The 26,011-nt window shown below is 48.6% G+C and overlaps 11 protein-coding genes across 11 annotated transcripts; 6 read left to right on the top strand and 5 right to left on the bottom strand.

Moving 5' to 3' along the window:
* Positions 1-2: 2 nt before the first annotated feature.
* On the bottom strand, positions 3-3,142 carry ASPWEDRAFT_129031 (uncharacterized protein; the record flags this gene model as incomplete). The annotated part of the gene is made up of 4 exons (XM_040829250.1): positions 2,505-3,142; positions 1,591-2,454; positions 706-1,536; positions 3-243 (listed from the first exon to the last, which is right to left on the bottom strand). Coding segments are annotated over exons 1-4 (2,349 nt in total), but the record flags the coding sequence as incomplete, so codon positions are not given.
* Positions 3,143-3,230: 88 nt separating this feature from the next.
* On the bottom strand, positions 3,231-5,111 carry ASPWEDRAFT_37339 (putative aspartate aminotransferase). Its single transcript, XM_040834653.1, has 3 exons — positions 3,890-5,111; positions 3,715-3,820; positions 3,231-3,632 (listed from the first exon to the last, which is right to left on the bottom strand). The coding sequence occupies exons 1-3, from the start codon at positions 5,042-5,044 to the stop codon at positions 3,568-3,570; spliced, it is 1,326 nt and encodes a 441-aa protein (XP_040693216.1). The 5' UTR covers positions 5,045-5,111; the 3' UTR covers positions 3,231-3,567.
* A 478-nt stretch (positions 5,112-5,589) lies between these two features.
* On the bottom strand, positions 5,590-6,721 carry ASPWEDRAFT_169381 (uncharacterized protein; the record flags this gene model as incomplete). The annotated part of the gene is made up of 2 exons (XM_040830451.1): positions 5,590-6,419; positions 6,472-6,721. The coding sequence occupies 2 exons, from the start codon at positions 6,719-6,721 to the stop codon at positions 5,590-5,592; spliced, it is 1,080 nt and encodes a 359-aa protein (XP_040693215.1).
* Positions 6,722-7,104: 383 nt separating this feature from the next.
* ASPWEDRAFT_169380 (uncharacterized protein) lies at positions 7,105-8,146 on the top strand (the record flags this gene model as incomplete). The annotated part of the gene is made up of 2 exons (XM_040830450.1): positions 7,105-7,182; positions 7,415-8,146. 2 exons carry the CDS (start codon positions 7,105-7,107, stop codon positions 8,144-8,146), a joined length of 810 nt encoding a protein of 269 aa, XP_040693214.1.
* Positions 8,147-8,807: 661 nt separating this feature from the next.
* ASPWEDRAFT_169379 (FAD-dependent oxidoreductase) lies at positions 8,808-10,253 on the top strand (the record flags this gene model as incomplete). Its single annotated transcript, XM_040830449.1, has 5 exons — positions 8,808-8,822; positions 8,873-9,430; positions 9,484-9,800; positions 9,852-10,125; positions 10,185-10,253. The coding sequence occupies 5 exons, from the start codon at positions 8,808-8,810 to the stop codon at positions 10,251-10,253; spliced, it is 1,233 nt and encodes a 410-aa protein (XP_040693213.1).
* Positions 10,254-10,310: 57 nt separating this feature from the next.
* Positions 10,311-14,080, bottom strand: ASPWEDRAFT_169378 (uncharacterized protein; the record flags this gene model as incomplete). The annotated part of the gene is made up of 11 exons (XM_040830448.1): positions 10,311-10,522; positions 10,586-10,879; positions 10,937-11,441; positions 11,491-11,611; positions 11,669-11,700; positions 11,760-11,892; positions 12,379-12,602; positions 12,657-12,754; positions 12,808-13,131; positions 13,183-13,572; positions 13,624-14,080. 11 exons carry the CDS (start codon positions 14,078-14,080, stop codon positions 10,311-10,313), a joined length of 2,790 nt encoding a protein of 929 aa, XP_040693212.1.
* A 926-nt stretch (positions 14,081-15,006) lies between these two features.
* ASPWEDRAFT_104062 (thiolase family protein) lies at positions 15,007-16,371 on the top strand (the record flags this gene model as incomplete). The annotated part of the gene is made up of 4 exons (XM_040827617.1): positions 15,007-15,144; positions 15,192-15,826; positions 15,879-16,280; positions 16,332-16,371. The coding sequence occupies 4 exons, from the start codon at positions 15,007-15,009 to the stop codon at positions 16,369-16,371; spliced, it is 1,215 nt and encodes a 404-aa protein (XP_040693211.1).
* Positions 16,372-16,660: 289 nt separating this feature from the next.
* On the top strand, positions 16,661-18,148 carry ASPWEDRAFT_105969 (class-II fumarase/aspartase family protein; the record flags this gene model as incomplete). Its single annotated transcript, XM_040827773.1, has 2 exons — positions 16,661-16,810; positions 16,865-18,148. The coding sequence occupies 2 exons, from the start codon at positions 16,661-16,663 to the stop codon at positions 18,146-18,148; spliced, it is 1,434 nt and encodes a 477-aa protein (XP_040693210.1).
* Positions 18,149-18,551: 403 nt separating this feature from the next.
* ASPWEDRAFT_49505 (uncharacterized protein) lies at positions 18,552-20,322 on the top strand (the record flags this gene model as incomplete). Its single annotated transcript, XM_040837288.1, has 5 exons — positions 18,552-18,852; positions 18,911-19,548; positions 19,605-19,959; positions 20,015-20,133; positions 20,188-20,322. The coding sequence occupies 5 exons, from the start codon at positions 18,552-18,554 to the stop codon at positions 20,320-20,322; spliced, it is 1,548 nt and encodes a 515-aa protein (XP_040693209.1).
* An 804-nt stretch (positions 20,323-21,126) lies between these two features.
* Positions 21,127-24,075, top strand: ASPWEDRAFT_169375 (FTFMHR domain-containing protein; the record flags this gene model as incomplete). The annotated part of the gene is made up of 7 exons (XM_040830447.1): positions 21,127-21,202; positions 21,256-21,310; positions 21,410-22,511; positions 22,578-22,700; positions 22,750-22,800; positions 22,852-22,976; positions 23,034-24,075. 7 exons carry the CDS (start codon positions 21,127-21,129, stop codon positions 24,073-24,075), a joined length of 2,574 nt encoding a protein of 857 aa, XP_040693208.1.
* Positions 24,076-24,412: 337 nt separating this feature from the next.
* On the bottom strand, positions 24,413-25,718 carry ASPWEDRAFT_37325 (uncharacterized protein). The gene is made up of 2 exons (XM_040834652.1): positions 25,508-25,718; positions 24,413-25,431 (listed from the first exon to the last, which is right to left on the bottom strand). The coding sequence occupies exon 2, from the start codon at positions 25,410-25,412 to the stop codon at positions 24,810-24,812; it is 603 nt and encodes a 200-aa protein (XP_040693207.1). The 5' UTR covers positions 25,413-25,431; positions 25,508-25,718; the 3' UTR covers positions 24,413-24,809.
* Positions 25,719-26,011: the final 293 nt, after the last annotated feature.

The following is a 26,011-nucleotide window of genomic DNA, read 5'->3' as shown; positions in this document are numbered from 1 at the left end:
TCATGGCCATTCTCAGCAGCCAGCGACAGTGGAGTTTGGCCATTATGACTCTTAAACTCTGGGTTTGCGTTCTTCTGGAGCAGAAGTTTGATGATGCTGCAGTGGCCATTTTCTGCTGCCCGGCATAATGGGGTTCGGCCGTCCAAATCTACCGAGTCCGGGTCAATATTCTGGTCCAACAGAAGCTTGACTACTGCCTCATGACCGTTCTCTGCTGCAAGGGACAGTGGGGTTTGTCCATCGCTGTCTTCTGGATGTGGGTAGGCCCCGTGCTCCAGTAAGCATTTCACCACGCCTGCATGGCCCTTGGCTGCAGCTCGTGCAATTGGTGTCCTGGTGCTGTGATCGTTGAGGCCGGCGTCTGCTCCGTATTCCAGGAGTAGACGGACTGTGCCTTCGTTTCCGCTGTGAGCAGCGAATTCAAGGGCTGTGCATAGCTGGAGCACTGTATCTGCATCATCATAAGTAGCCCAGGTGTTAGGGCTTGCTTTGTGCTTGAGCAGTTGTGCCACGACGTTTGTGTGACCGTTCATTGCTGCCAATGACATGGCAGGCATTGGGAAAGCGTCCATGACGTATAATAAAGCAGGTAAGGGGCGAGTCCCGCTGGTCTGGTGGGTGACATCGAATGGAGGGCAGAGTAGAGGGATCAACTCGTCGTGGCCATGCTCTGCAGCATAGGACAACGGCGTCTTACCGCAATACCCTGACTCTGAAATGTGGCCCCTTTCGAGTAGAGTTACTACTGCTTCCTTCAGCCCAAAGAATGCCGCCAGATGCATTGCCGACATCTTTGCTCCCTCCAAAAAGTATTGTGTGAAGTGTCGGCTGAGTTTGTAGGGCCGGTATGTCACCTCGCCATCTGAGACTGTTGCCCGTCCTTGATAATACAGAAGGGCTTGGTAGGAGGCGCAGCGCTTCGATCCACTCTCAAGAAACTTGATGATTGATTCTCCTGCTGCGGAAGCTTCGCGAGCATGATGTCCCCAGTTCTGCGCGGCATAGCTGTAAAAGGGGTACTGTTGTAGCCGCGCCTTCAGTTTCTCCTTGGTATGAACCTGTCCGCTCTCAAAAGCATCAAACGAAAGATAGGTCACGCATTTGGAGACAATTTCCTGGTGGGCATCAGGGAAGAAGGCTGTCCAGGTTCTCTCGAGATATTCCTGTGTCGTGGAGTGGATCAGTCGAATGATGCCACTTTGTTCGTCGACAGTGACCAGGCCTGCGCAGACAGAAACCATATCGTCTACTTCTGGCATGTTCTCCATGTCAATTCCAGGATCGCCATTCTCGACAGCAAAGACATGCTGTAGTTCGAGAATAGTCAGCTGTCTCCTGGAACAGGTAACCCATGACAGAACTTGCTTGGCCATGTCTCTCTGGTCTGGTATCTGACATTCTACCCGTTCCATGGCCTCGTCATAGGCAGAGTCATATACATCGGATCTGTTTTGGAAACCTTCCAAGGCAGTGCGAATGGCTCGAGCAGACTTTTTACCAACCAATGAATCCAGATAGAGTTGGGCAAGAAGGAACCTGGCTTGATGTTAGATAATGAAAAGAGAGAAACACGGCTAGCAAGAGACTTACATTCCATCAGCAGCTTTGATGATTTGGGCTATGATATCCTCTCGCAGCTTCTGGTTGCGTTCCAGCGAAACGAACGATGGGAGGATCCCCATATGACTCTGCAGGTATTTTTCCACGTCCTCTGCATTGGCACGAATCTCCAGCGACGGCTTTCCTTCAAACCGCCTGACGATGTTTGCGTTGGATCGTGATGTAGCGAGAAAATTCACTGCCGACTCAGCTTGAAGGCTGAATATTTCCTCGATTAGTTTTTCCTGTGCATCACCCGACACCTGGCATTCATCCAGTCCGTCAACGACAACAAAGACCTTGGAGAATTGACTAGCGAGTGAATGCACAGCTCTGGAAATTTGATCAAGAGAGGGTCGTGTTCCCTTGGGTTTGTGCAGCTCATACAGTGCCTTGACACTCTGTGGCATGCGCAAATGGGCATGCGACAACTGTCGCAAGAGACTGGCCATGAGATCTTCCACTTTCTGCTCGCTATGGCGTCGGAAGTTGCAGTAGAGATAGACAGTGCAGATACCGTCGTTCTTGGTGAATTTCCGCTCCAGGTGATCAACGACAACCGATGTCAGTGTAGTCTTACCAGCTCCTGGCGCTCCCTGACAGAATAACGTCCGTTTCTCTCCGTCTACCCACTGCTGGAACTCGTCCGTGTCCAGCAGCCAATTGCCCGTGCCTCTTTGTCGTCGATTGAGAATGTCTGTTTGTTGGGCAGCATAGTCGACAGGAGTGATCCATTCCAGGATGGTTTGGCCGTAGTCCTGTTGCTCTTGACCCATGGTATTGACGATTCTCTCGATGTTACTGACTTGCTTTCCTTGTTGCAGTCGACTGTTTCCAATGTCCTGAACTAGTTTTCTGGTTTCTCTATTAGTATTTGGTATAGCGCGCATGAGATTGAAACATACCGCTGGTCACTGGTCAAAGCCACATTAAGCAGTGTTTTTCCACGCTGAATCTCGTTTATGAACCGTTCCACTTCCTTTGCAGTAAACGGCCATTTCCTCGACATGGGTGCTGTTTTCGCCCCCTTTTGAGGAGTAAGCCTTGTCCCGACGATGCTGAGAATCTTCCACAATTGATCCAGCGGACCGCCAGGGGACTCGAGTGCCTTTTTCTTTGCGATCCATGCTGTTCCTCGCTCTGCATCATCGATTTCATCGATGATCTGCTGAAGAATGAACTCGCAGGAGCGGATCTCCTCGCGAAGACGCGTGCGATCCTTCTTCGCACCGGCAAGACTCTTGATGAACCCAATCACCTCTGATGACAGTTTGATCAGAGCGATGACAGTGATGGTCGTACTGAGAGGGTCAGCCATTGTCTGCTGTGTTTCTGTGTGCTCGTGTCAGGGGAGGTGAGGGAATGATCCAAGGAGAATATGGTGATAAAGAAGGGGAATTTCAATCCAGCCTTTTCGACCCCCTCTCCGGTCAATTATAGAACAGGAGGTCAAGGGCGCACATGTGTTTCCAATAAAATCTGTTGGGATATCTGATCTCTCACCTGCTCCTTTTCCTTAGCTATCACAAATACTGCACATGCTCTTGTCGGTCAATAAACCTCATAGTCAAGTCAATAATGGGCGAGCTCGTGGCCGATTCGATCCATATTATTTGTTTCAATATCCAACCCTTTATTTTTGATAAATATATCCATTTCACTCATCAGAATCAGTCCCTGAATGCCCTCAAAAATATCCATCGTAACTGAATTCGCCAATTTCCATTTTCGGCGAAAACAGGTTTATTGATATGCATTGCTGCTGCATTGATCTTGACCGCCACTGAGAAGCGTCAACAAACCGTCCCTCGTTATGCATTGCGACTCCACAGCCCGTCAATAGTAGATATGCAAATTAAGTCTCGCATCAAATAGCCTCAAAGGTTGTGCAAGCGATCGAAGGTTTGATTTCTATTATCCAAACTTTGTCCCAAAAAGAACTCACTATAAACATGCTGAGACCGTTTTCTACGCAACGTTGCGTACAACGTCGTCAATGGCTTTTGCCACATAATTTACGTTCTTATCGTTCACTGCGATTTACTGTTCAGTTTCCATCTCGTAAATAAACAAAAAAAAAAAAAAAAAAAAAACTTGCATCGACAATGAACTTACAGCCAGGCATGGAGATTCTCCCCGATTGAAGCATGTAGACATGGTGCCGATGCCGGATCGCCAGGACTTGGTTGACCGTCAACCCGGTGTAGGAAAACATGCCAATCTAGCGCAATTAGCCGTCTTTCTAACTATCGTCCTGTCCTTGTTGTGTGTAAGATGGTATCAGGCTCACCTGCGCGAGGATGTGCTCCCATGTTCCCGGCGTGCCTAGCCGTACCAGTTCGTCGTATAGTGCCTGTCGCATCGCTTTGATTCTTCCACTCATATAATCCAGATCAAGTTGCCATTTATCTCTTAGATCTCTGGAGCTGAGAACGGTCCGAACAATCTCAGATCCACCCCGGGGTGGTGTCGAATACTCACCACGAACCAAGTGACATAGGGTTCCCAGCACGGCTTGTGGAACGCCCGTTGAACTTGCACTCGTCACCACGTGTAGTGCTCCAGCACGTTGACCATAAAGACCAAAGTTCTTTGAGAAAGACTGCGCCACGCAAAACTCCAGCTGAGGACGATAGTTGAGGAAATACCGTACAGCCCATGCATCCTCCTCGACACTGCCGGATGCAAAGCCTTGATATGCGAGATCGAAGAACGGAATTAGGCCTTTCTCTTCACATAGGACTGCAAGATTAGCCCACTCTTCTTTGCTGGGGTCAGCTCCGGTAGGGTTATGAGCGCAAGCATGCAGAAGCACGACATCGCCTCTTTTCGCCTGTGTCGACAGCAACTGCGTGGTTCTTTCGTAGTCAAAGCATTTGCCTTCAAAGTCATAGTAAGGATATGTCTGCTTCTCCACCCCTGCAAGCTCCCAGATCGAGTGATGATTTCCCCATGTTGGTTCGGGAATCCAGACACGGCCTGGTTTGAGAGTGCGGGATAGAAATTCAGCGCCCAGTCGATTTGCTCCTGAGCCGGAGATGGTCTGGATAGAGACAATCCGATCCTTGTCTGCATCTTGTTGGCTTGAATGGGGTGTCTCTAGTCCAAACACAAGATCCCGTGCCAGGTTCAGGTATTCCACATCTCCTTGGATTGCGAGATACTCGTGGCGTGCAACGTTCTTGGACTGATACAGTTGCGTCTCTGCTTCTTCCACCACGTTCAAAGGCCACGGGGCTCCATCTTCTGTGCGATAGACACCTATGCCTAGGTTGACTTTGTCAGGATAAGGGTCGTTGAGATATTCTGCATTCACTCCAAACGGTTCATCCGCCGGAGGAATAGGAAGCGTGGCGAATCGAGAGTCCGACGATGCAAGGGCTGTCTTGACAGGAGTAGACTTTTGCGTGGCAACAAAAGCGTCCTGAATCTGAGATGGTGCCATGATGACTGAGGCTGAAGAAATTGTGCTGACTTGTATGCATGCAGAGTAATCATGCCAGACCGGTGCCGTTATTTATGTATCAATGTTCTTAAATGCACCATTGTGAGCTTACTGAATTACCGTGGGTATCCCCTAGGGTCTTGATGACGCCAGTCCAATGATAGTCAAATATATGAAAATAGAGAGAGTAATAATTCACAAAGGATGGCGAAAGACTCCGCTCGTCGTTTAACGCCGGCTGTTGGCGTCGAGGCAAAATACCCGCTTCCAACCGCTCTGTGGTGTGGGATTAAACGTGATAGATATCCTCCGACGTGGGGTTAGGCTATTTGATAATGCAAGTCATGGATATCTTCGCTGGTTGCATCTAAACCGGTTTTAATTTTGTGCTCGTGTTGGAATTAAAACACTTCGTGCTACGGCTGGAGGCGGATATTTTGAAATGACCGGGTGTAAAATTCTAGTAAACTCCGAATAGTGTCATCATCGTTGAGATAAGAGATTCAATAAATCTTATAAATCAAAAACACATAATAACCTCGATTCTAAGCCAGTCGCTCGATCTCGGCACATACGGCGTCCACCACATCCTGTGTATTGGCCGTGCCTCCCAAGTCGCGTGTCAAAATCCCATCTGCGCACACTTTTTCGACACAATCCATGAATTTCTTTGCAGCTTCCTTCTCCCCAATCCAGATAAGCATTTCGGCTGCGGACCAAAATGTAGCCACAGGGTTGGCCACTCCCTTGCCCGTGATGTCGAACGCGCTTCCGTGGACAGGCTCGAAGACACTGGGGTTTTTTCTGGTGGGATCCAAATTGCTAGACGGGGCGACTCCAATCGATCCAGCGAGGGCAGCAGCCAGGTCTGACAGAATATCCATATGCAAATTCGTTCCCACGATGGTGTCCAGAGAGTCCGGGTTTCCGACCATGCGGACGGTCATGGCATCGACCAGCATCTTATCCCAAGTGACGTCAGGGAAATCCTTGGATACTTCAGCTGCGACCTTGTCCCAGAGAACCATTCCATTTCGCATCGAGTTACTCTTGGTGACCACCGTCAAAAGCTTACGAGGTCTTGAGCGTGCCGTCTCAAACGCAAATCGCATAATCCGCTCGATGCCGACGCGAGTAAACATCGCAACCTCGGTCGCAGCCTCCCAGGGTTGATCAATGTGGGAGCGTCCACCCTGGCCAGAGTATTCTCCTTCGGAGTTTTCGCGTACAAGAACCCAGTCGATTCCTTTCGTGGCAGTGGTGAGTGGACACTTGGTGCCAGGAAAGGTACGGACTGGACGGACGTTGGCGTATAATTGTAGTGGTCCCCGGATTGCGAGTAAAAGACCCCAGAGACTTATATGGTCAGGGACATCTTTGAGTAGTTAGATATCTCGTCTTTTTCCCTGTCCAAGATTTTGACATACCTGGGGCTCCCACTGCTCCAAACAAGCACGCTTGGAACTTGCGGAGGGTTTCCAAGCAGTCATCCGAGACATATTTGCCGTATTCCTTGTAATACTGCGTTCCCCATGGAATATGGGTAAATTCGATATTGAACGTCCCTAGAGTCTTTGCCAGCTTTTCGACAGCTTGTATCGTTGCTGCAACGACCTCGGCGCCAATGCCATCGCCGGGGATGGATGCAATTCGGTATGTGGGCGTTGTTGCGGCCATTGTGAAGTTCTTGATAATTCGATGGAGTTTTTCAGATGGTCGATGAGCTTCATCTTATAAACTGTCTGCATGATCGCATTTCCATAATAGACCCCTCCGTCGATCGTACGCCTGAAGGTTCATCCTGATCGTTTTCATGGTTCTTGACAACGCTGAGAGAGCAAAGCTTGTCGTTGGACGCAGAGAAACTCATCGGCTCCATCGGCTGAACCTTCAACCGACCGGAATCTGCCAGTGCTAAACGCTCACTTCTGCAACCACCTTCACTGAACCATCTCCAAGATATCATATTCAATATCATACAATATTATACGTCACTTTTCTATAGCCAGCTTGGCTCTGTGTACTGCTATAGTTACTTCAGGCGACAGCCTGCATGCAAGATGCCCCCAGCATCGAGGGAAAAGAAGCCGTCTCGAATCACAATTGCCTGCAACGCATGTCGCTCTCGAAAGCAAAAGGTGAGAAGATCCTAGTCTGGCCCTCTCGGTGAATTTAGGGCTGATGTTGCTTCCAATCTAGTGCAGTGGGGGAAGGTGATCATCCCCGCCTTATGGCATTTCTATCTCAATCAAAGCACGAGAATATCCAGCTGATTGAAAAAGACCGGTTTGCACACAGTGCCTTGAATTTCATCGGCCGTGTGATTGGCCTGAGCAGTTGAAGCGGTTAGTTCAGGTCTGATTTCTCCAGCATGGATCTAAGCTCACTCTGTTTAGAGGTCCCGCAAAAGGCTATATCGAAGCCTTGGAGCATCGTCTACACGAAACTGAAAGCGTGTTGCTGAAACTGCTGTCACGCTTATCCGATGATCAGCTATCATCTACCTTATCGCCACCAAAAAGAACAAGTCGCAGCAATATAGATCTAGCGTACACCCCCTTCTCACGCCTAGGCAAACAAGATGCAGGGTTCTGGAAGAAGTTCCCTCTCGACACACCTGAAAATATCCGGGAATGGCAGCGAGATTGTCTGGATAGTGAAGGATCAGATTCAACCGGCCGTGAAATGAACCCGACTGGGTCTGAAATCATGAATTCTCCAAATTTGCGACACTTGGAAAACCCGTCCACCAAAAGACCCAGGTTGGAAAAAGATCGTGATGCGCCTGGATCTGATTCTGAGCTAGTCTTGTCTTCCGAGATTCCTCGACCCGATTTGTATGCTTTGCCATTGCCATCGGAACCCACGACTCCTCTGAGTAACAGCTCCAGTTCGAATCCATTGGTATCAAGTAGAAAGGATATGTATCAACCAACCCATGTGGATACGGGATCTGGAGGAGCACGGGTTCATCTTATGCTGGGGCCTTTAGATCAATCCGATCCAAACCCCACCGAAAGCTTCATTTCCAGTGCATCCCAAGAACCCAGTTTCTGGAGTGAAGCTCCTCCTCTGAATTTCCAACAAAAGTTCCTCTGGTAGTGGCTATTAACCTAGAACCACCGGTTTTTTGCAAACGACAGGGCATTGCTCCTTTGACACTGCCATCTCTTGTTGACATTGATATGGCTGCAGGCGCCAATCATTGCGGTCTCTTGAATCATCACCCTCACTAAATAAATAGCCTCAACACGGGCCTCGAGGTCCTTTTGTCTCTCACCAAAGCTCCACATATCGGGTTTGCCCCGCCCCCTCTTTGGATAAGCTCCACTTTGCTATCATTCAAGGAGATGATGTGACGAGGATGAGCCTGTGAGGCCATCTTGGTCCTGAGTATTCTGCTCTGGGCTATAAGAACAAATTCTAAGATTTATATGACCAACGGCAAGGACTATTAATATACAAGATTCAAATGGATTTGTTTCCTACATGAATCTACAAGGAAGCAGACTCGAATTTCTGTCAACTATCCTGGCAGCTGTCACTCCTTACTAATGAGTAGGGATTAGAATGGGTCCCCAAAAGCCCCACTCCAGGGCCGTTATACGAGGCCACGCAAATAGAGTAAACTGTATCGAATATTCGAAGGATTTAGTGCTGTTTGCTCTCAAAGTTAAATCCCAGGGGCTTCTCAAAAGTGTCCCACGACAGAAATTGACCCTGCCTGAAACTCATAACCAAGACATTGAGGAGATCAAGCGCTATGACCATAAAAAAGGTATCACTTCGACAAGTATTCTCAGAGATTAGACATCTAACAGTCATTAGGTCATTGTCGTCGGGGCTGGGCCATCAGGACTCCTTTTGGGGATTCTCCTGGCCAAACAAGGCATCCAAGTTGAATTGTTAGAAGCAACCTCCGAACTTGACAAACAACCTCGTGCCGCTCATTATGCACCGCCTGCCGTGTACGAGCTGGAGCGCGCAGGGGTTCTGGATGATGTGAAAGCCCGTGGATTCTTACCCAGGGACATGTCTTGGAGGAAAATCGACACAACCTTCATTGCCGGGTTGAACTTCGAAGATACCCCGAAGGAATATCGTCCTTATCGGATGGTAGTGCTTCCATTGGATCGACTGGGAGAGGTTTTGTACGAGCATATCCAGCGACAGCCTACGGCTCAAGTGAAATGGTCACACAAGGTTGTAAAGATCGGGCAGGATGGGGACACTGCCTGGGCGGAGGTTGAGACACCTTCGGGTCTGCAGACGCATGAAGCACACTACATCATTGGATGTGATGGAGCGAGTAGCACTGTCCGAAGGCAGCTATTTGGGCCAGAGTATCCTGGAGTCACTTTGAATACGCAGCTCGTCGCGACAAATGTAGGAAATCCGTTCACTACTCGAGTCCTATGCATTTACTAAACTAGACCCAGGTGTACTACGACTTCGACAAATATGGTTATTGGGATACCAACTTCATTGTTCATCCCAAGAATTTCTATATGGCAGCTCGACTTACAAAAGACGGTCTCTACAGGGTTACCTATGCTGATATCCCTGGGCTTAGCCGCGAGGAGTACATCAAACGACAGCCCTTGAGGTACCAAGAGATTCTTCCCGGTAACCCCAAACCCGGCGATTATCGCATCACCAAAATCGGTCCGTACAAAATGCAGCAACGATGTGCGCCTAGCTTCCGAGTCGGTCGGGTTATTCTCGCTGCAGATGCGGCACATCTATGCAATCCTTTGTCAGTGCAGCATGAGTTAATGATATGGAAAAATTGCTGACAATATATTAGTGGTGGCCTAGGCCTTACGGGTGGTATAGTTGATGTCGGACATCTTTTCGACGCGCTGATGGAAATCCATCAGGGAACAGCCGGTGATAGTATTCTGGATGAGTACAGTGATGCTCGCAAGAAGATTTGGGCCGAGATTATCGATCCTATGTCAAGAGAGAACTTTCGACGATTGCATGACCAGGACCCCGACAAGGCTCGAGAAAATGACGAATTCTTCAAGCTTTGTATCCAGGCCGAGACGGATAAGAAGCTCGCTAGGGATTTGATGAGGGTGAGTGGTTCTTTTCTGTAGACATCTCATTGATGCTAACCCTTGTTGCGTTTTGTTAGGGCTTTGACGCTCTTAGACATGATGGGAAGCTACCTCCCAAAGCACAAGATATCAAGTCACTCTTGTAGTGCAGTAGTAGTCTATGAATAGGTATATAAGTTACTATATTACATCTATATCATCACTTATGCAATGACACCCTTTTCTCTCAAACTTTGGATCCTTTCATCACTCATCCCGGTCAAATCGCGCAGGACCTCCTCCGTATGCTCACCGAGAAGAGGAGGGGGTCTTCGAACACTTGGTTCTGCATTGGAATACTTCACCGGGGGACTGATCGCTGGCATAGGACCACAGGTCGGATGCTCGATTGTTTGAACCATACCGCGTGCTTGTACTAGACGGAGTAAAAAGATCAGATAAGTCAAATACTGACAACAGCAGTTCGGTCAATACTCACCATGCTCATGATTCATCGTCCCCTGCAGATCATTGACGGCAGCATAAGGCATTCCACATCCCTCGAAATGGTCCTGCCATTCCCTGGTGGTCCGCTTGCGCGTCTCAGCCTCGATAAGAGGCTCGAGTTCGTTTCGATTCTTTACTCGATCGTTGTTACTAGCAAATTTGGCATCTGTTTTCCATTCGGGTTTGTCAAGCATGTCGCAAAGGATTCCGAAGAGGCGGTCGTTGGCGCCTCCGATGAAGATGTCGCCGTCGGCGGTTTTGAAGCCTTGGTAAGGTACGACGGAGGCTATCGTATTCGTCAGTCAGTCTTCTCCCTTGCATTTGAATATCTGCATAACCATACGATGCGCCGTCCCCCATCGCCCAGAATCACCCTTCCCACTTATCAACGCCGAAGTACCCATATTCGACAACGTGGCGACCTGGCAATCACTCAAGCAGACATCAAGGTGCTGGCCCTCCCCCGTCGTCGCCCGAGCCAGCAAAGCAGCCATGATGGAATTACACGCATAAAGCCCCGTAGTGAGATCAGTCACTGCGACTCCAACCTTGACCGGCTCTCCGCCCCGTGGCCCTGTCAATCCCATTAGCCCAAACTCGGCCGATACCATCACATCGAATCCCGGCCTGTTGCTGTATGGACCTGTCTGGCCGTAGCCGGTGATGCTGGTGTAGATTAATCGGGCGTTAATCGCGCTCATGGTTTCATAGTCTAGGTTATACTTTCTAAGTGAGTTAGGGAGATAGTTCTCCACGAGCACGTCGCATTCTTTGGCTAGTTGGTGGAGGATCTCGATTCCTTCTGGGTGGGCGAATGAGAGGCCTAAAGAGCGTTTATTCCGGTTGACCTTGACTAGGTTAGCATTTTTACTTATTGTGGGTTAAGGGTGGATATACAGAGAGATAGTATGCACTTTCACCATTCCCCTCTTTACCATCTTGATACGGTGCAAACGGCGGACCCCATGCTCGTGTATCATCGCCTCGAACAGGATGTTCGATTTTGATAATATCCGCACTAGGTACCAAGTCAGCCCATCTGATGCCAAAAAACATAGATAATAATCAAACATACCCCAAATCACCCAATATTTGTGTACAGTATGGCTATGTCAAGTATCAGCCAACAAAATCCATCACAAGGACAAAAATAGAAAAAAACAAACCCCAGCCAAAACCCGACTCATATCTAACACTTTGACGCCAGCCAATGGCAGCTTTTTCTTATCCACAGTTTGTGCACGACTGGCTAGTCCCCGATCTGTGATGCCAGAGCTGGCATTGTATCGTGATGTTGTTCTCCCGAGTAGTGAGAGGGGTCTGAAAGGGAGACGATTCATGATTCGAGTTGAATCAATAATTTCTTTTTGGAAATCTGCTTTTTCTGTATGTCTCTTTGTTACACCAAATAGTAAAAGTAAGAGTAAGAAATCATTCATGTATCATGTGTCCCCTGTATGATCTCCATCGGTGGATGCAACTGCCGAAGCCCCACGAGTGAAAGCCCCACGCAGCCACGAAGAAACCCACTTGTTCATCCGAAGTTAGCGGCGATGATCTTTCACATTCCAGAGTCGAGAATCGAGAATCGAGAATTCGAAATGGATGGAATCGGAATTGTCGAGTTTTAATCGGAGTTATTGGGTATCAGTCATCAAATAGTGCATTATCTCTAGCTGTATTGGTTTGTGGACATTGCGGGCATTGCCGTATCCAGTCTACTAGTCATTGTAATAGATATTGAACATAACAATCTAATTCATCTCTATAAATATTCTAAATTACAGCATGGGCTTAAGGTCGTCAGCAACCTTGAAAGGGGCAGCAGTCTTGCTGCGGATCTCCTCCACCGAGACGCCCTCGGCGTGCTCAACCAGAGTCAGACCCTCGGTAGGGCTGACTTCGAACACGGCCAGGTCGGTGATGATCTTCCACACACAGCGGGGGCCGGTGAGGGGGAATGTGCACTCGGGCAGGATCTTGGGGTTGCCCTTCTTGTCGGTGTGTTCCTGAAGATAAAATTTAGAATGAAATTCTGGAATACAGGACTCGGAAATACGTACCATGGTCACAACGACTTTAGTCTTGCTGGGGTTGGCAACCAAGTCCATGGCGCCACCAATACCCTTAACTTTACCGGGAAGCATGAAGTTGGCGAGATCTGGATTGGTCAGTATATGAATATAGGAATAAGATATATCAGGCTGAACATACCTCCGTACTGGCTGACCTGCAGAGCACCGAGCATGGTGAGATCAATAAGACCAGCGCGAATCATACCGAAACTCTCCTGGGATCCGAACACGGAAGCACCACGGCCAAGAGCAACAGTCTCCTTTCCGGGGTTGATCAGGTCGGGGTCCTCCTCACCAGGCTGGGGGTAGCCACCCAAGCCCAAGATACCGTTCTCGGCCTGGAGGACAACCTCAACACCTTCGGGAAGGAAAGAAGGAGCGATCAAAGGCATTCCGATACCGAGGTTGACATACATTCCATCCTTGAATTCCTTAGCAGCACGCTTGATGATACGCTCACGGCCTAGATAATCAATTAGTATTCTGGCTGGACTAAAAAGAGTATGTGACCTACCACCACCCTGGACCATTTCACTGGGGTCCTTGGCGAAGGTGAGCTTCTCAATCTGCTTGGTTCCGGTACTCTGGATGATCTTGTTGACGTAGATACCCTGCAAGTGAATGTCCTCGGGAGCAATCTCGCCGACATCGACAATGTGGTCGGCCTCAACGAGAGTAACCTTGGCGTTCTTTGCCATGGACTCGTTAAAGTTGTTCATTGCCTTGCGGAACTGACAGTTACCTAGCTTGTCTGCCTTGTGGACCTTAACCAGAGCGTAGTCACCGAAGATAGCCTCTTCCAGGAGGTATCCCTTGCCGTTGAATTCACGAGTTTCCTTGGGCTTGGACTTCTCAGCCACAGAGCCATCCTTGTTGTATCGTACGGGGAGTTCACCAGTTTGCACTAACTATCGGTCAGCATTCCATACTTCCAGTTATTCCAGGCGAGACAAACCAATTGTTCCATAAGCCGCGGGAGTGTAGAAAGCAGGGACACCTGCTGCACCGGCAGCACACTTTTCAGCAATGCTGCCCTGAGGGGTAAGTTCCAAAGCGAGGTCGCCACTGAGATACATCTTCTCAAAGACCTTGTTTTCACCGATAAACGAAGCGATCATCTTACTGATCTGCTTGGTCTCGAGCAGCTGGCCCAGACCGGCACCAGGCATGCCTGCATTGTTGGAGACGACGGTCAGGTCCTTGATGTCGGGGCGATCGCGCACAGCGTCAATCAAGGTGTTGGGAACACCGGAGAAACCGAAACCTCCCACCAGGACGGTGGAGGAGCCTTTCATGTCCTTGACAGCTTCCTTGGCCGAGTCGCATACTTTATCGATAGCTCGTCTCGAAGTGGTGACGGAGAAGTTCCGCCGCCAGATGGGGCGGAACACCGCAGGGACAGGCCTCGACATGATGCCTGTCTATGATCAATTGGTTAGATGGGGAAGAGAAAGAGAGAGAAAAAGAGGAGAAGAAGGAAAGATTAAAAGAAAAATAACCTACCGCGTGACCCCCCGCATCCTGAAGCTCAGCCGTGGAGGACGATAATATCGGCTAGGGAGAAATCAGTAAAGAAGCCGATCAAAAGCGATTATCCGGTTGCCTCTCCACAAACACTTTGCCGCCATCCGAAGCCGATCTGGTGGTGTAGGAAAAGTGTTCATCCGTATGTGGCCATTGACGTTGATATTGGGATAGAAACGAAGGCTAGATTGCCTGTTCAATGGTTCTGCAGATATCAGTTGCAGGACGATGCAAATTGAAAAGAAAAAAAAGAGAAAAGAGGGAGAATTGAGCTGTGTATATGATACAGTATCAAGCGGTATTCGGTACCGTAATTTACCTTCCGACCGGGATGTTCTTCGGCAAAGAATAAGTCCTATGGCTTCATGCTTCGGATTGCTGTTGATATTCTTAATTCTGATGTTATTATTCTTATCCTGAATCTAGACAATTGAATGAATTATGGATATGATATGCAACAATATGGAGATTAGTGGGGATCAAATCACCCCGCATAGTTCACTGTAAGTAGACTTTGGTATGTAATGAGATATATCTCCATTTACACACCAGATACTCTGTCAGAATGAAGCAAATTGTACTGTACAGTACATTAACAACTACACAATTGACCTATTATGACATAGTATGAAAGAATAATACCTACAATCACCACAGAGAATGTCGGATGTTGAGACAGACAGGATGATCTCAACGTGGGGCTTCTATAGCTTCATGCCCCACTGCATCTAAATCAAGACATGTAGCGTCTGCTGTAGCTCAAACCCTCGAAATAACCATTCACTCACCATCACCCCTCTAACATAACATCATCATGTTGAGAAGAACCGCTCGTGAAGTCTTTCAGAAATCGCCACACGATGTGGTCGTCCTCTCCTCCGTCCGCAGTCCTATCGCAAGGGCTTTCAAGGGCGGCTTCAAAGACTCCTACCCAGAGGAGATCCTGATGCCAGTTCGTCCTTCACAGTATGAATCTATTTGAATATATCTAACGGTCAGGTCATGCAATCCGCCGTTTCCAGAGCCAATATCCAACCCGACCAAGTCAACGATGCCTTGATCGGCAACGTCCTGGCTGAACTGGGATTCGCCAAAACAGGGCGTATGGCGCTCAATGCGGCTGGTTTTCCCAATTCTACCACTTTTCACACGATTAATCGACAGTGTTCGAGTAGTTTACAAGCTATTACTCATATTGCTCATTCTATCCTCGTTGGTCAGATTGATGTTGGTCTTGCGGGTGGTGTTGAGAGTATGACTCGTAACTACGCTACTCGAGGAATTCCTGTAGATGCCTCGCCGGTTCTCAAGGGATCGTCTGTTAAGGATGCGAGAGACTGTATTGAGCCCATGTTGAGGACATCGGAGAATGTTGCGCAGCGGTATGCAGTTAGTCGGGGGGAACAGGATGAATATGCGGCTGAGAGTCAGCGACGGGCTGGAGAGGCGCAGAAATCCGGTCGATTCGATAATGAAACTGTCCCCATTGAGGCGCGATGGGTGGATGAACAGAGCAAAGAGGTGGCCACGAAACTGGTGACAAAGGATGAGGGCGTTCGTCATGGAGTGACGGTGGAGAAGCTGTCGTCTCTGAAGCCGGTTCTAGAGGACGGGGCCAGCACGGCTGGAAACTCGTATGTCTACCCATATATTCGTTCTAGACAGCATCACTCATATACGATATAGGTCTCAAATCTCCGACGGTGCTTCTACTACAATTCTCGCCCGCCGATCATGGGCAGAAGCCCATGGTTTGAAACCGATTGCCCGGTTCGCAGGTACACAAGTGAAAGGATGCGCCCCGGATGAAATGGGAATTGCCCCTATCGACGCCATCAAAGCACTATACGAATACTGTGGAGTGCAGAAGAGCGATATAGACATCTTCGAGCTGAATGAAGCATTTGCTAGCCAGACACTCTACTGTGCCCGCGAACTGGGATTGGATCTGGACAAGGTCAACCCCAATGGAGGAGCGATCGCCCTGGGCCATCCTGTTGGTGCGACTGGGGCGAGACAGACGGCGACATTGCTGGCTGAATTGAAGAGACAGGATAAGGAGATGGGAATTGTGAGCATGTGTGCTAGGTGAGTGTTTTCTATCTGGCTGTTTTGATGTTTTTGTACTGACTTGGATAGCACTGGAATGGGGGTGGCTTCGTTGTTCATTCGGGAGTAATCTAGAGTATCTTAGCTACTATCCATAGATAATTAACCACTAATTCTTTTCGTATGATATTAATATAAATGACATGGATCTCATTTCGTCCTATGAATTCTCTTTTCCTTATTCCCCTCTTACTCTCACTCTTCCACATCGACCCCACACAGTTGATTTCATGTGGGGTTGGATTTCTCCATGCGTTCATCAAACCACTGGGGAATACCGAGTATTAGAATTAATACCACTGGGTGATTCTATTCCAAAGCAATGCCAAATACAGAATCTATTCCATCTGATTGAGAAAATGTCATTGTTCATCCAACTGGCTCGTCGATCGGCCACTCTGCTTCGACTCCGCATCTCCAACTCCATCTCCAAACGTTCCATCGGCTCTGTCAGCGCAATTGACTCGAGCATCTTTCGCACTCTATTTGGGACAGAGGAAATTCGCAAAGTGAACAATATATGCCCCATTCTGAATACAGAATACTAACGAATATGACAACAGGTCTTCGACGATGAAGCATACATCAACCGCTGCGTCGACGCCGAAGCCGCCCTCGCCCGAGCTCAATCCCAATGCAATGTAATCCCCTCCAAGATCGGTCCATTAGTAACGCAAAAAGTGCGTGAATCGCAACTCGACCTCGACAGACTCCGACACGAGACTGAAATCGTGGGTTATCCCATCCTTCCGCTGGTGCGGCAGTTGTCGGCGATATGCGGGGACGAAGCAGGGAAGTATGTACATTGGGGTGCCACGACGCAGGATATTATGGATTTGGCGAGTGTCTTGCAGATGAAGGAGGGATTGGTGATTGTTGAGCGGTTGCTGAAGGATATCATTGCCACTCTGCGCGGGTTGTCTGAGAAGTATAGGGATACGCCCATGGCGGGTCGGACGCATCTTCAACACGCTCTCCCGGTTACGTTTGGTTACAAGTGCGCCGTCTGGTTATCTGGGTTCCAGCGACATCTGGAACGACTGGAGCAGCTCAAGACCCGGACGTTGTTGGTGCAGTTTGGCGGCGCCGCAGGATCGCTCGCGTCTCTGGGCTCTGGGGACGACGGGCTCCGCGTCCGAAAAGCCCTCGCAGACGATCTCGGTCTCACCGACCCCCCAATCACCTGGCACGTTGCCAGAGACGGAGTCGCTGAGATCGTCAACTTCCTCGCCCTCATGGGTGGGTCAATGGGCAAGTTAGCTCTAGACATAATCATCATGTCATCCAACGAGCTGGGCGAGGTATCCGAGCCCTTCGTGCCACACCGCGGTGCCTCATCGACCATGCCCCAGAAACGCAACCCCATCTCCAGCGAGGTGATCCTGGCCGCGTCCAAGATCCTCCGGTCAAATGCTGGCCTGGTCCTCGACGGGATGGTGGCTGATTTTGAGCGCGCCTCCGGGCCCTGGCATCTCGAGTGGGTTGCTGTACCGGAAAGCTTTGTAATTGCCGTTGGGGCAATGTCGCAGACACACTTTGCGCTGGCTGGATTGTCGGTTCATCCTAAGCAGATGTTGGATAATTTACATTCGACTCGGGGGTTGATCGTGGCTGAGGCGGTGATGATGGGGCTGGCTCCTCAGGTGGGAAGACAAAAGGCGCATGATATCGTCTACGAGGCTTGTCGGGAGAGTATTGAGAAGGATCGGACGTTGCTTGATTGTCTGCTGGATAAAGACGAGGTGGTGGCTAAGATGAGCCGGGAGCGGTTGGCTAGCTTGTGTGATCCGGTGAATTACTTGGGAGCGTCTATGCGGATGGTCGATGATGTTTTGGCTGTAGATTAATCTAGAACGAGCGTGTTTATTCAATTTAGATGGTACTCTGTATTCTTCACTTCAGAGAGTTATTTCTTAATGTCCTTGAATCAAAGGTACTGGCGATTAACTAGTAGTAAGTACATCTTGAACTCAGAGCTCCCACGTAGACTTGTAGATCTCAGACTAGGAAGGCGAATAACTTAGGCTTCAAACTGACGATGTACGGCGCTTCTCCACATCCACATAACTGGCCCCGCATAATCCGATCAAAGGTTGCAGTGGGTCGGAATCGGACAATGACCTCAACAGCTCTCCATATGGGTCTTGATGGGAGATATGAGGATTCAAATAAAGCCTGCTCCATATGCAGTCTTAAATGTTTCGTACAGAGTTATTCCTCCGTTGACTCAACACAACGCATAGATTCACAATGCCTGCACCACCAATTAAGGAGAGAACTCCTATCAAGGACCTGCAAAAGGTCTTCCACTATACCGATACCATGACTCGGAAGCCAACTCGCGACAATGATCCGTACGAATACCTTCCTGGTTTTGGTAATCGCCACCAATCCGAAGTCATCCCGGGTACTCTCCCGGCGGGACAGAACAATCCCCAGGAACCTAGATTCGGCCTATACACAGAGGGTCTTACCTATTCTGCCTTTGCTGCGCCGCGTCATGCCAATTTTAGTACATATATGTACAGGGTCAGGCCGGCAGCTGCTCACAGTATGATTCTTCTTAGTCTGTTGAAGTAGATATGAACTGACGGCCGATTCCATGACAGATGGCTACAGAACCAACATTGAGCACAAAGCAGATGTTGAGAACTGTTTCCTAAGCCTCAACCCCAAAGTCGCGACTTTGGCTGAACAGGCAGAATGGTCTCCGTTCCCTTTGCCTAAAGATGACGAGCGAATCGACTTTGTGGATAGTCTTCATACCTTGGGTGGAAGTGGTGATCCTAACCTGCGAGAGGGTATTGCTCTTTATGTCTTCATGATCAATGCAGACATGGACCACCGCGCATTCTGCAACACCGACGGAGACTTTCTCATTGTGGCCCAACTGGGGAATCTTGACATCCAGACCGAGTTGGGTAAGCTGTTCCTGCAGCCCGGAGAGATCTGTGTGATTCCTCGTGGTATTCGCTTCGCTGTTCGCCTGGGAGCCGGCCACAACGTCGCTCGTGGGTATATCACTGAAGTCTGGGGTTCCCGATGGGAGTTGCCTGATCTGGGGCCAATTGGTGGTCACGGACTGGCTAACCCTCGCGATTTCTTACACCCTGTCGCTCATATTGACGAGAACCTTCATGAAGACTGGTCGATTGTCAACAAGGCAAACGGCACTTATAATGCCATTGAGCAGGATCACAGCCCCTTTGACCTGGTTGCATGGCATGGTAACGTCGTGCCCTATAAGGTTCGTGAACTCCTATCGAAACAAGTCAACGAAGCTAACAACCCCCCCTCTGACAGTACGACTTGACCAAATTCTCTTCTCAAAATGCGACTTCAATCGACCATACCGACCCCTCGGTGAACTGTGTGCTGACAGCTCCCTCGAGAGACCCGGTCACCCCACTGGCCGACTTTCTGTGGTTTGGACCGCGCTGGGATGTGGCATCCAACACATTTCGTCTTCCGTACTTCCATCGCAACTCGGCCACTGAGTTTTTGGCTTCTCTCTATGGCAATGGATTAGGAAGATCCGACGACTTCCTACCTGGAGGAGGTAGTGTAGAGATCAGCCATACACCACATGGCAACTTCAGCGATGCCTATGTGTACGAGATGAGGAATCAGGTGAATGGACCTCGCAAGATCCTTGAGAGTAAGTTAAACATCTGGTTCTTTCAGTCTTTCAGAATAGTTTATTGACCCAGCAGATCAAATGACAATCATGGTGGAGAGCAGTCGGTCGTTCCTCTTCACAGAATATGCCCGCAGTGGATGTGGCACATTTAAAGACCGGGGAACTGACCCTAAAGTCTGGGATAATCTTCCGGTAAGTTCTGTCATCTGACTGTGAAAGGTTAGATGCTGATTTATCCTCTTGCAGGACAAGTTCTCGTCGTATCCCAACATTCAGGAGATCCTTCAAAAGGTCAAAGCGGACAAGGAAGCCCGCAGGCAACGCCTGGAGGCATATTATGACGACGGGTTGCTAGCTGACCTGGCGCTTCAAAGGCCTTAAAGACCTGGACCGTCATCAAGGTTCAGAAACCGCATTGAAGGATTCACGAAGCGAAATGGTTTTATTTGACAGACCGAAATGGCCGGGAAGTGAAGCCTCGCCAAATGCCGATGGTTGGTTGGGTCGTACCAAGACGCCGTGATCGATCGACAAAGATGAATCCTGGCATTGACTCGAGCCGAGTGAATTGAGCGTTAGATAATAATTACCACACGAGAAAATGATGCATCCTGCATATCGTGCTCTCGTGTGATTTGGCAGAAAACAGACGATGGCTTGGGCCCTTTGCGTTGCCCCTCGTGGTGATGCAGAGAAACGTTGTTACTTTCCCCGTGGGGAGAAATGCCGCATTCTGCATCAACTGTCGATGTTGTTTTCGGTAGAGCACCTCCCGATGGCTTGAGATCAAATATGATAGTGAAGCAGCTCATAACGAATAACCAGAGAAGTTTTTGAATCTCAAGTCGAAAACAGCCAGTGTTTTGTAGAGAATTACTAATCATGATTAACTCCGACTTAACCCCATGTAATTTAATGTAAGGTAATGTAAGTACTGTATATTATACACAGAATAGCCGTTTATATCTCAATACACCAAGAAATACTATTACATAACAGCTACCGACAGCTCTCCCCAAAAAGTCGCTTCCCCTCTTCTCCATCTTGTCGCTTTTCTCCCCGGTCTATTTCTCTCCATTCCGTCATCTCGATCGTCTTCGTTGCAGACTCTTTGAAATAATGCATCGCGCTCTGTAATGAACCCTACACTTGGCCCTGTTCTCTCGCAGAATTGCGAGTGTCGTCATGGTTTTGAGAAAGTGTACCATCTGTGACCGTCGGTTCAAGAAGACAGAGCATTTCAAACGTCACGAGCGGTCGCGTCAGTTAATTTCTCTTCGCAATCTTCCAAATGCCATCTAACAGAACCATTAGATACAAATGAGCGGCCCTACGAGTGCAATGTCTGTCATAAACGGTTTTCCCGAAGGTGTGTTTTCTATACGCGATTGGATATTGCATGCTCTTTAAGCTTGCGCTTTGCATGTGAAGCCAGAAAAAAAAGTAGTCGTCTAATCTGTACACCCAGTGATGTCCTGAGTCGCCATGCTAAGGGCCATAATAACCAAACTCCTACCGCGACCAACGGGACTTCGAAGAATAAACAGCCATCCGTATCATCCGATCAAGATCACATTCGACGACCCTCGACGCTCCCCGGCGATACCCCAGCTGCTCTCGATGATGGCCAACGTCTACTTCCCAGTATAGGCATGGAAAATGTCCATCCAATGCAACCCATGCCGGTCACACCACGAGACATGTCTCTCTCCGCAGCGGCAGGCATCCCACCGTCATCCTTGGATTTCCTGGCCAATATCTCCGCGCACCATGCACGTACACCAACAGACATGAATCCAATGATGATGGATGATCGACAGGCCTATTTTGCGTGGAATGAGGTGGCTCAAGCTGATCAGAACACCGGCAGAGGGGTCATGTTTGATACTCCCATGCCAAATGATATGCTGCAAATGTGGCTAGAACCCCGCGGGGACTCTATCTCTCATAATGGTTCATTGGATATCATGCAAGATCCCAATTTCGGTTTAGTCGGGGAGAATCTTGGGATATCTCCAGAAAGGGAAGATAAACACTCGGTTGACAACGCCAAATCTGGGGGACCTATCCCTAATGAGCGATTTGCCAAAGTGCAGCGCTATTGGGTTGCTCCTGCTAGCAATACCGGCCGCCTCATGAACAGCTTATGGCGAGACATGGCTTGCAGTGATGTTGATAACATTTTCACATTACCCTTAGTGCATCAATTCAATATCCAGTCTGGCTCACCCGAGGGATCACGATATGGCCTGGATGAGGAGTGCAAACGAAACCTCCAAGCAGCATTTTGTCAGCTTCAAGTTGCTAACCCACAATTACAAAATAATGCATTCTCTCCAGTTACAAGTGGCCCTGTGCCGGGGTCTTTCCCAAACTTCCCCCCAGCTGAGATTTTAGACATGGCACTTGATTTGTACTTTCGCAACTTCCATCCCCTTGTGCCAATTGTGCATCTTCCTACTTTCTACGCGAAGAAGACACGCCTTCCAATGCTCTATGTCATGTGTCTCATTGGAATGATGATGCTAGAAACAAAAGGAACGACAAACTTTGTTTTCATGAACTTTTCCGTAAGTCATATCTGAAATACTTGGTGTCTAGGTTGTTATCGCTCCTAAGTACTGACTCTCGATTAGTTTGTACTTGAAAAAGTGACAGCACAACTGGCAAGATGCTCCGTTGGTGTTGAGGATTCCTTGGGCACTATGTGTACCTTTGCAACAACATTTCTGTTCCTCAATCTTGCTGCAATGACTGGGGTATGGCCTTGCCTCCCAAATATCAACATTCATACTGATTATCGTGCAGGAAAAAGGGCATCTGGAAAAATGCCAGATGTTATATGTAAATCTTATCTCTGTAAGTTACTGAAAGATTTGATTTTGTCCTCGGGGCTGACCAATTTCATAGATTGCACAACGGCATGGACTTTTTGCAGCAACTGAAGGCCAACTACTTGATATGAGCCTTTTTGAAGCGGTCCCTGACATAGATATGAGATGGAAAGCATGGAGCAAGATAGAATCTGCCAAGAGGTACGCCATTGTATAACACCTACTTAATAAGAGACGCATCCTAACAATGGATACTAGGCTGATAACGGGGCTCTTACTACTTGACTCGTGGTATTCATCTTTCTTATCCACGAGTCCCATCGTCGTACCCGATTCCATACAGCTTATCCACCCATGCAGCGAAGCTCTGTTCCGAGCCGACTGCTCAATGCGATGGATGCAGCTGATTCGCAGTGGAAAGCGGATTTTGATGCCCACTGTTGTCGCCCCATCTGAGAATACCCCTATGCCACCACTAGACTTTCCTGCTGATGATTTCTGCATACATGGAGTACTGGCAATGGTTCAGCTTCGACTCTCTGAAGCATATCATCGTCTTCTGTCTAACCGTGCAAGTTATCCCTTTGCTCCCTGTCACACTTATGCAATGGATGGCCGTGCGAGGTGTCTGCCATCTCTACAAGTACAGATTATTAGCCAGTATGGCGAATCCCTGGAACGATTAAACCCCAATGCAATCGTGATGTGGCATAACATGTGCATGATGCTCACAGCAGATATTCAAATCTTCAACTTTGCCGCAGGACGGGCGGGTCCAAATCCTGCCCGCAAAGCTCTCCATGATATCTCATCGTGGTCACAAACACCTGCAGCTCGGAGAGCTTGCTTACACGCAGCTCACATATACAGAGCTATGACCGATCGCAAAACCTCAGATAATACCATGTTCCATTCGGTGTTTTCGCTGTTTTCCGCTGCCCTCGTGTTGGGGCTGTACACATTCATGGTACCCAACTCCACCGAGCCGCACATTGGAGGTTCTTCGATCGAATTGCTGAATGATATCGACTGGACGGAAGTGGAAACGGAAGGGTTTACCAATTTTATGGAGCCTCGAGGCAGTCATGCATTCACGCTTACTGGTAACCCAGCTGTCAATTTCATCAGGAACGGTGGGACAGTATACCTTCGAGGTGTTCCCTTCCAGGGGGGATACCAGTCTGCGCGGCGCATTCTCCTGGATTATGCAAGTCTCCTCAAAGATGCCGGCAAGTGGAGTGTGCGAAAATATTCATATGTGCTTCACATTATGAGTGATGTGCTTATGGATGTGGAGTGAATGTCTCTTCTCAAGGCACCGAAAAAAGAAAAGAAAAGAAAAGAAAAGTCTGCGCAGGACGCTTGGAAATATATGACTTCGATTGCGATTTGCATCATAGAGCACCACCGGATGGTATCTGGTCTGGCAGAATGGCTTCGATGGACGGAAGGACTTTTGCCTCGGGACTGGTTCCTTTGACGTTCAACACGAGGGAACCTGGAAGCCAAATAACGCTTTGATCCAAATATCTTGAAAATGTGATTTCAAACGGGTACATTTACAATGACCTTGTACTCACATTTCAGCCTGGCTACTCAACATGAGGCTCTGTCATTTGAGTGACTGGATAAGGCCCGTGATGCTTCGACCAGGCTTGCCATGATTTGCGATATTCAGATCAAACCTTTCTATGGCGATGATAAGTTCTGGGATGCTTGGAGTGGCATGAGATGCACATAATGAAGCTTAGTGAGATACCCAGCTCTTTGTCGTGGGCAATTGTATACTATTATCGACATTATCTAATACCCCATACAACACTTGTGTTGTCCCTGTGCTCATTGAAATCCAATTGTTTATACTGTTTTCTCATTGCCAAGTTTCCCTGATGCTAAATGTACAGACTTCCTTCAAATGACACACAAGTCCTTCGAAGCATAGGACATGAAGAATGAACTGCACTTGCTGGCACTCATTCAAAGGTTTTTCTTTTGCTTCCAAAATAACCAACTGGTCTCATATAGAGATTTCTATTAAAGGCTTGCACTGTCAACACGACGGTGGAGTTTCTCCAAGTCTGCCTCGGAAGCATGCACACTTAGAAGATACCCCTGATCTTCACTGAGATATGTCTCTCCCTGAGGATCCCCCGCAAGAACCAACCTCCCCAATCCACAATAATCCTTTCCATACCACAATGGCTCCCCATTATTCCTATCCTCCACCTGGAAAGTCTTCCACGAAGTCAAGTCCTCCTGCGGGTTCTCCCTCAAATGCTTATTGATACAAACCCCATTGCAAAGTGCATCAGGAAAATGCATCACATCATTCAACACCATCGTCCCCGTCCTCTCATCCTCCGGTGCCCGGCGAACCTGCAACTGCACAGTCCCCACGCCCAGCACGCGCATGTGCCCTATTTTCCCCGGCGCCCGACGGTATGAGGTAAAGGCGGCGCGGTTTTTGGCGTAGTGCACGTTGCCGCTGACGAGCATCCAGTCCCAGCATCGTCGGTGGGAGCGAGGGGGGCTTTCGCGTTTCTGTTGTTCTTTCTGGTGTTTCTGTTTGAGGTGTTTTTGCTTGTGCTGTTTTTTGTGTTGCTTGATGTCGCGGTGGTGGTCGCCGATTTCGCCCATTTTCTTGGCTTCTTTGTATCTGGAATGAGAACCGGGGAGTATGTTAGTCTGATTATAGATAGAAGGAGTCAATCTGTGTTCAATGTCGTACTAACCTCGGGCTGGTGTTCCGGTGGTCAATGACGTTGAATGGATGTATGTAGAAGTTGCGGTGTTCTAGCAGTGGCAAGCCGGGAGACTGAGTCAACTCAATTCAAACTCTCAACGGATGTGACAGATAATCTTGTGGGAAATAAACCTTATCCACGTGGCACCCCCGGGGATAGTAATTGCAAGATGATCATCATGGGAATTCGTCATTTGCGTTTCTAGACCCGTGTTCTTGGAGTTGCAGACGTAATGCATTGTTGCTTTGTGGGGAAGGAGTCCGTCTGTCTTATCTTATCGCAAAGCATACCCAGCCGGATGATGGCATGACTTGGAGATGCCATTTCGACGAGTTTGGCTTCTTTATATCGATGATATTTGGTCATTCGGGGCATTCTCTCTGTATTTCTTTCGTTATATGCCTCAAGTCTACTCTATACGATGTTTCATTCAAGGCTATATACACATCTAGATGGCTGAGTATGCAAAAGCAAGGGTATAAGCGCTAAACC

Source organism: Aspergillus wentii (assembly GCF_001890725.1).
Source record: "Aspergillus wentii DTO 134E9 unplaced genomic scaffold ASPWEscaffold_2, whole genome shotgun sequence".
NCBI lineage: Eukaryota > Fungi > Ascomycota > Eurotiomycetes > Eurotiales > Aspergillaceae > Aspergillus > Aspergillus wentii.
The sequence above is the reverse complement of the archived record's forward strand: the minus strand, read 5'-3'. Positions and strand labels throughout refer to the sequence as shown.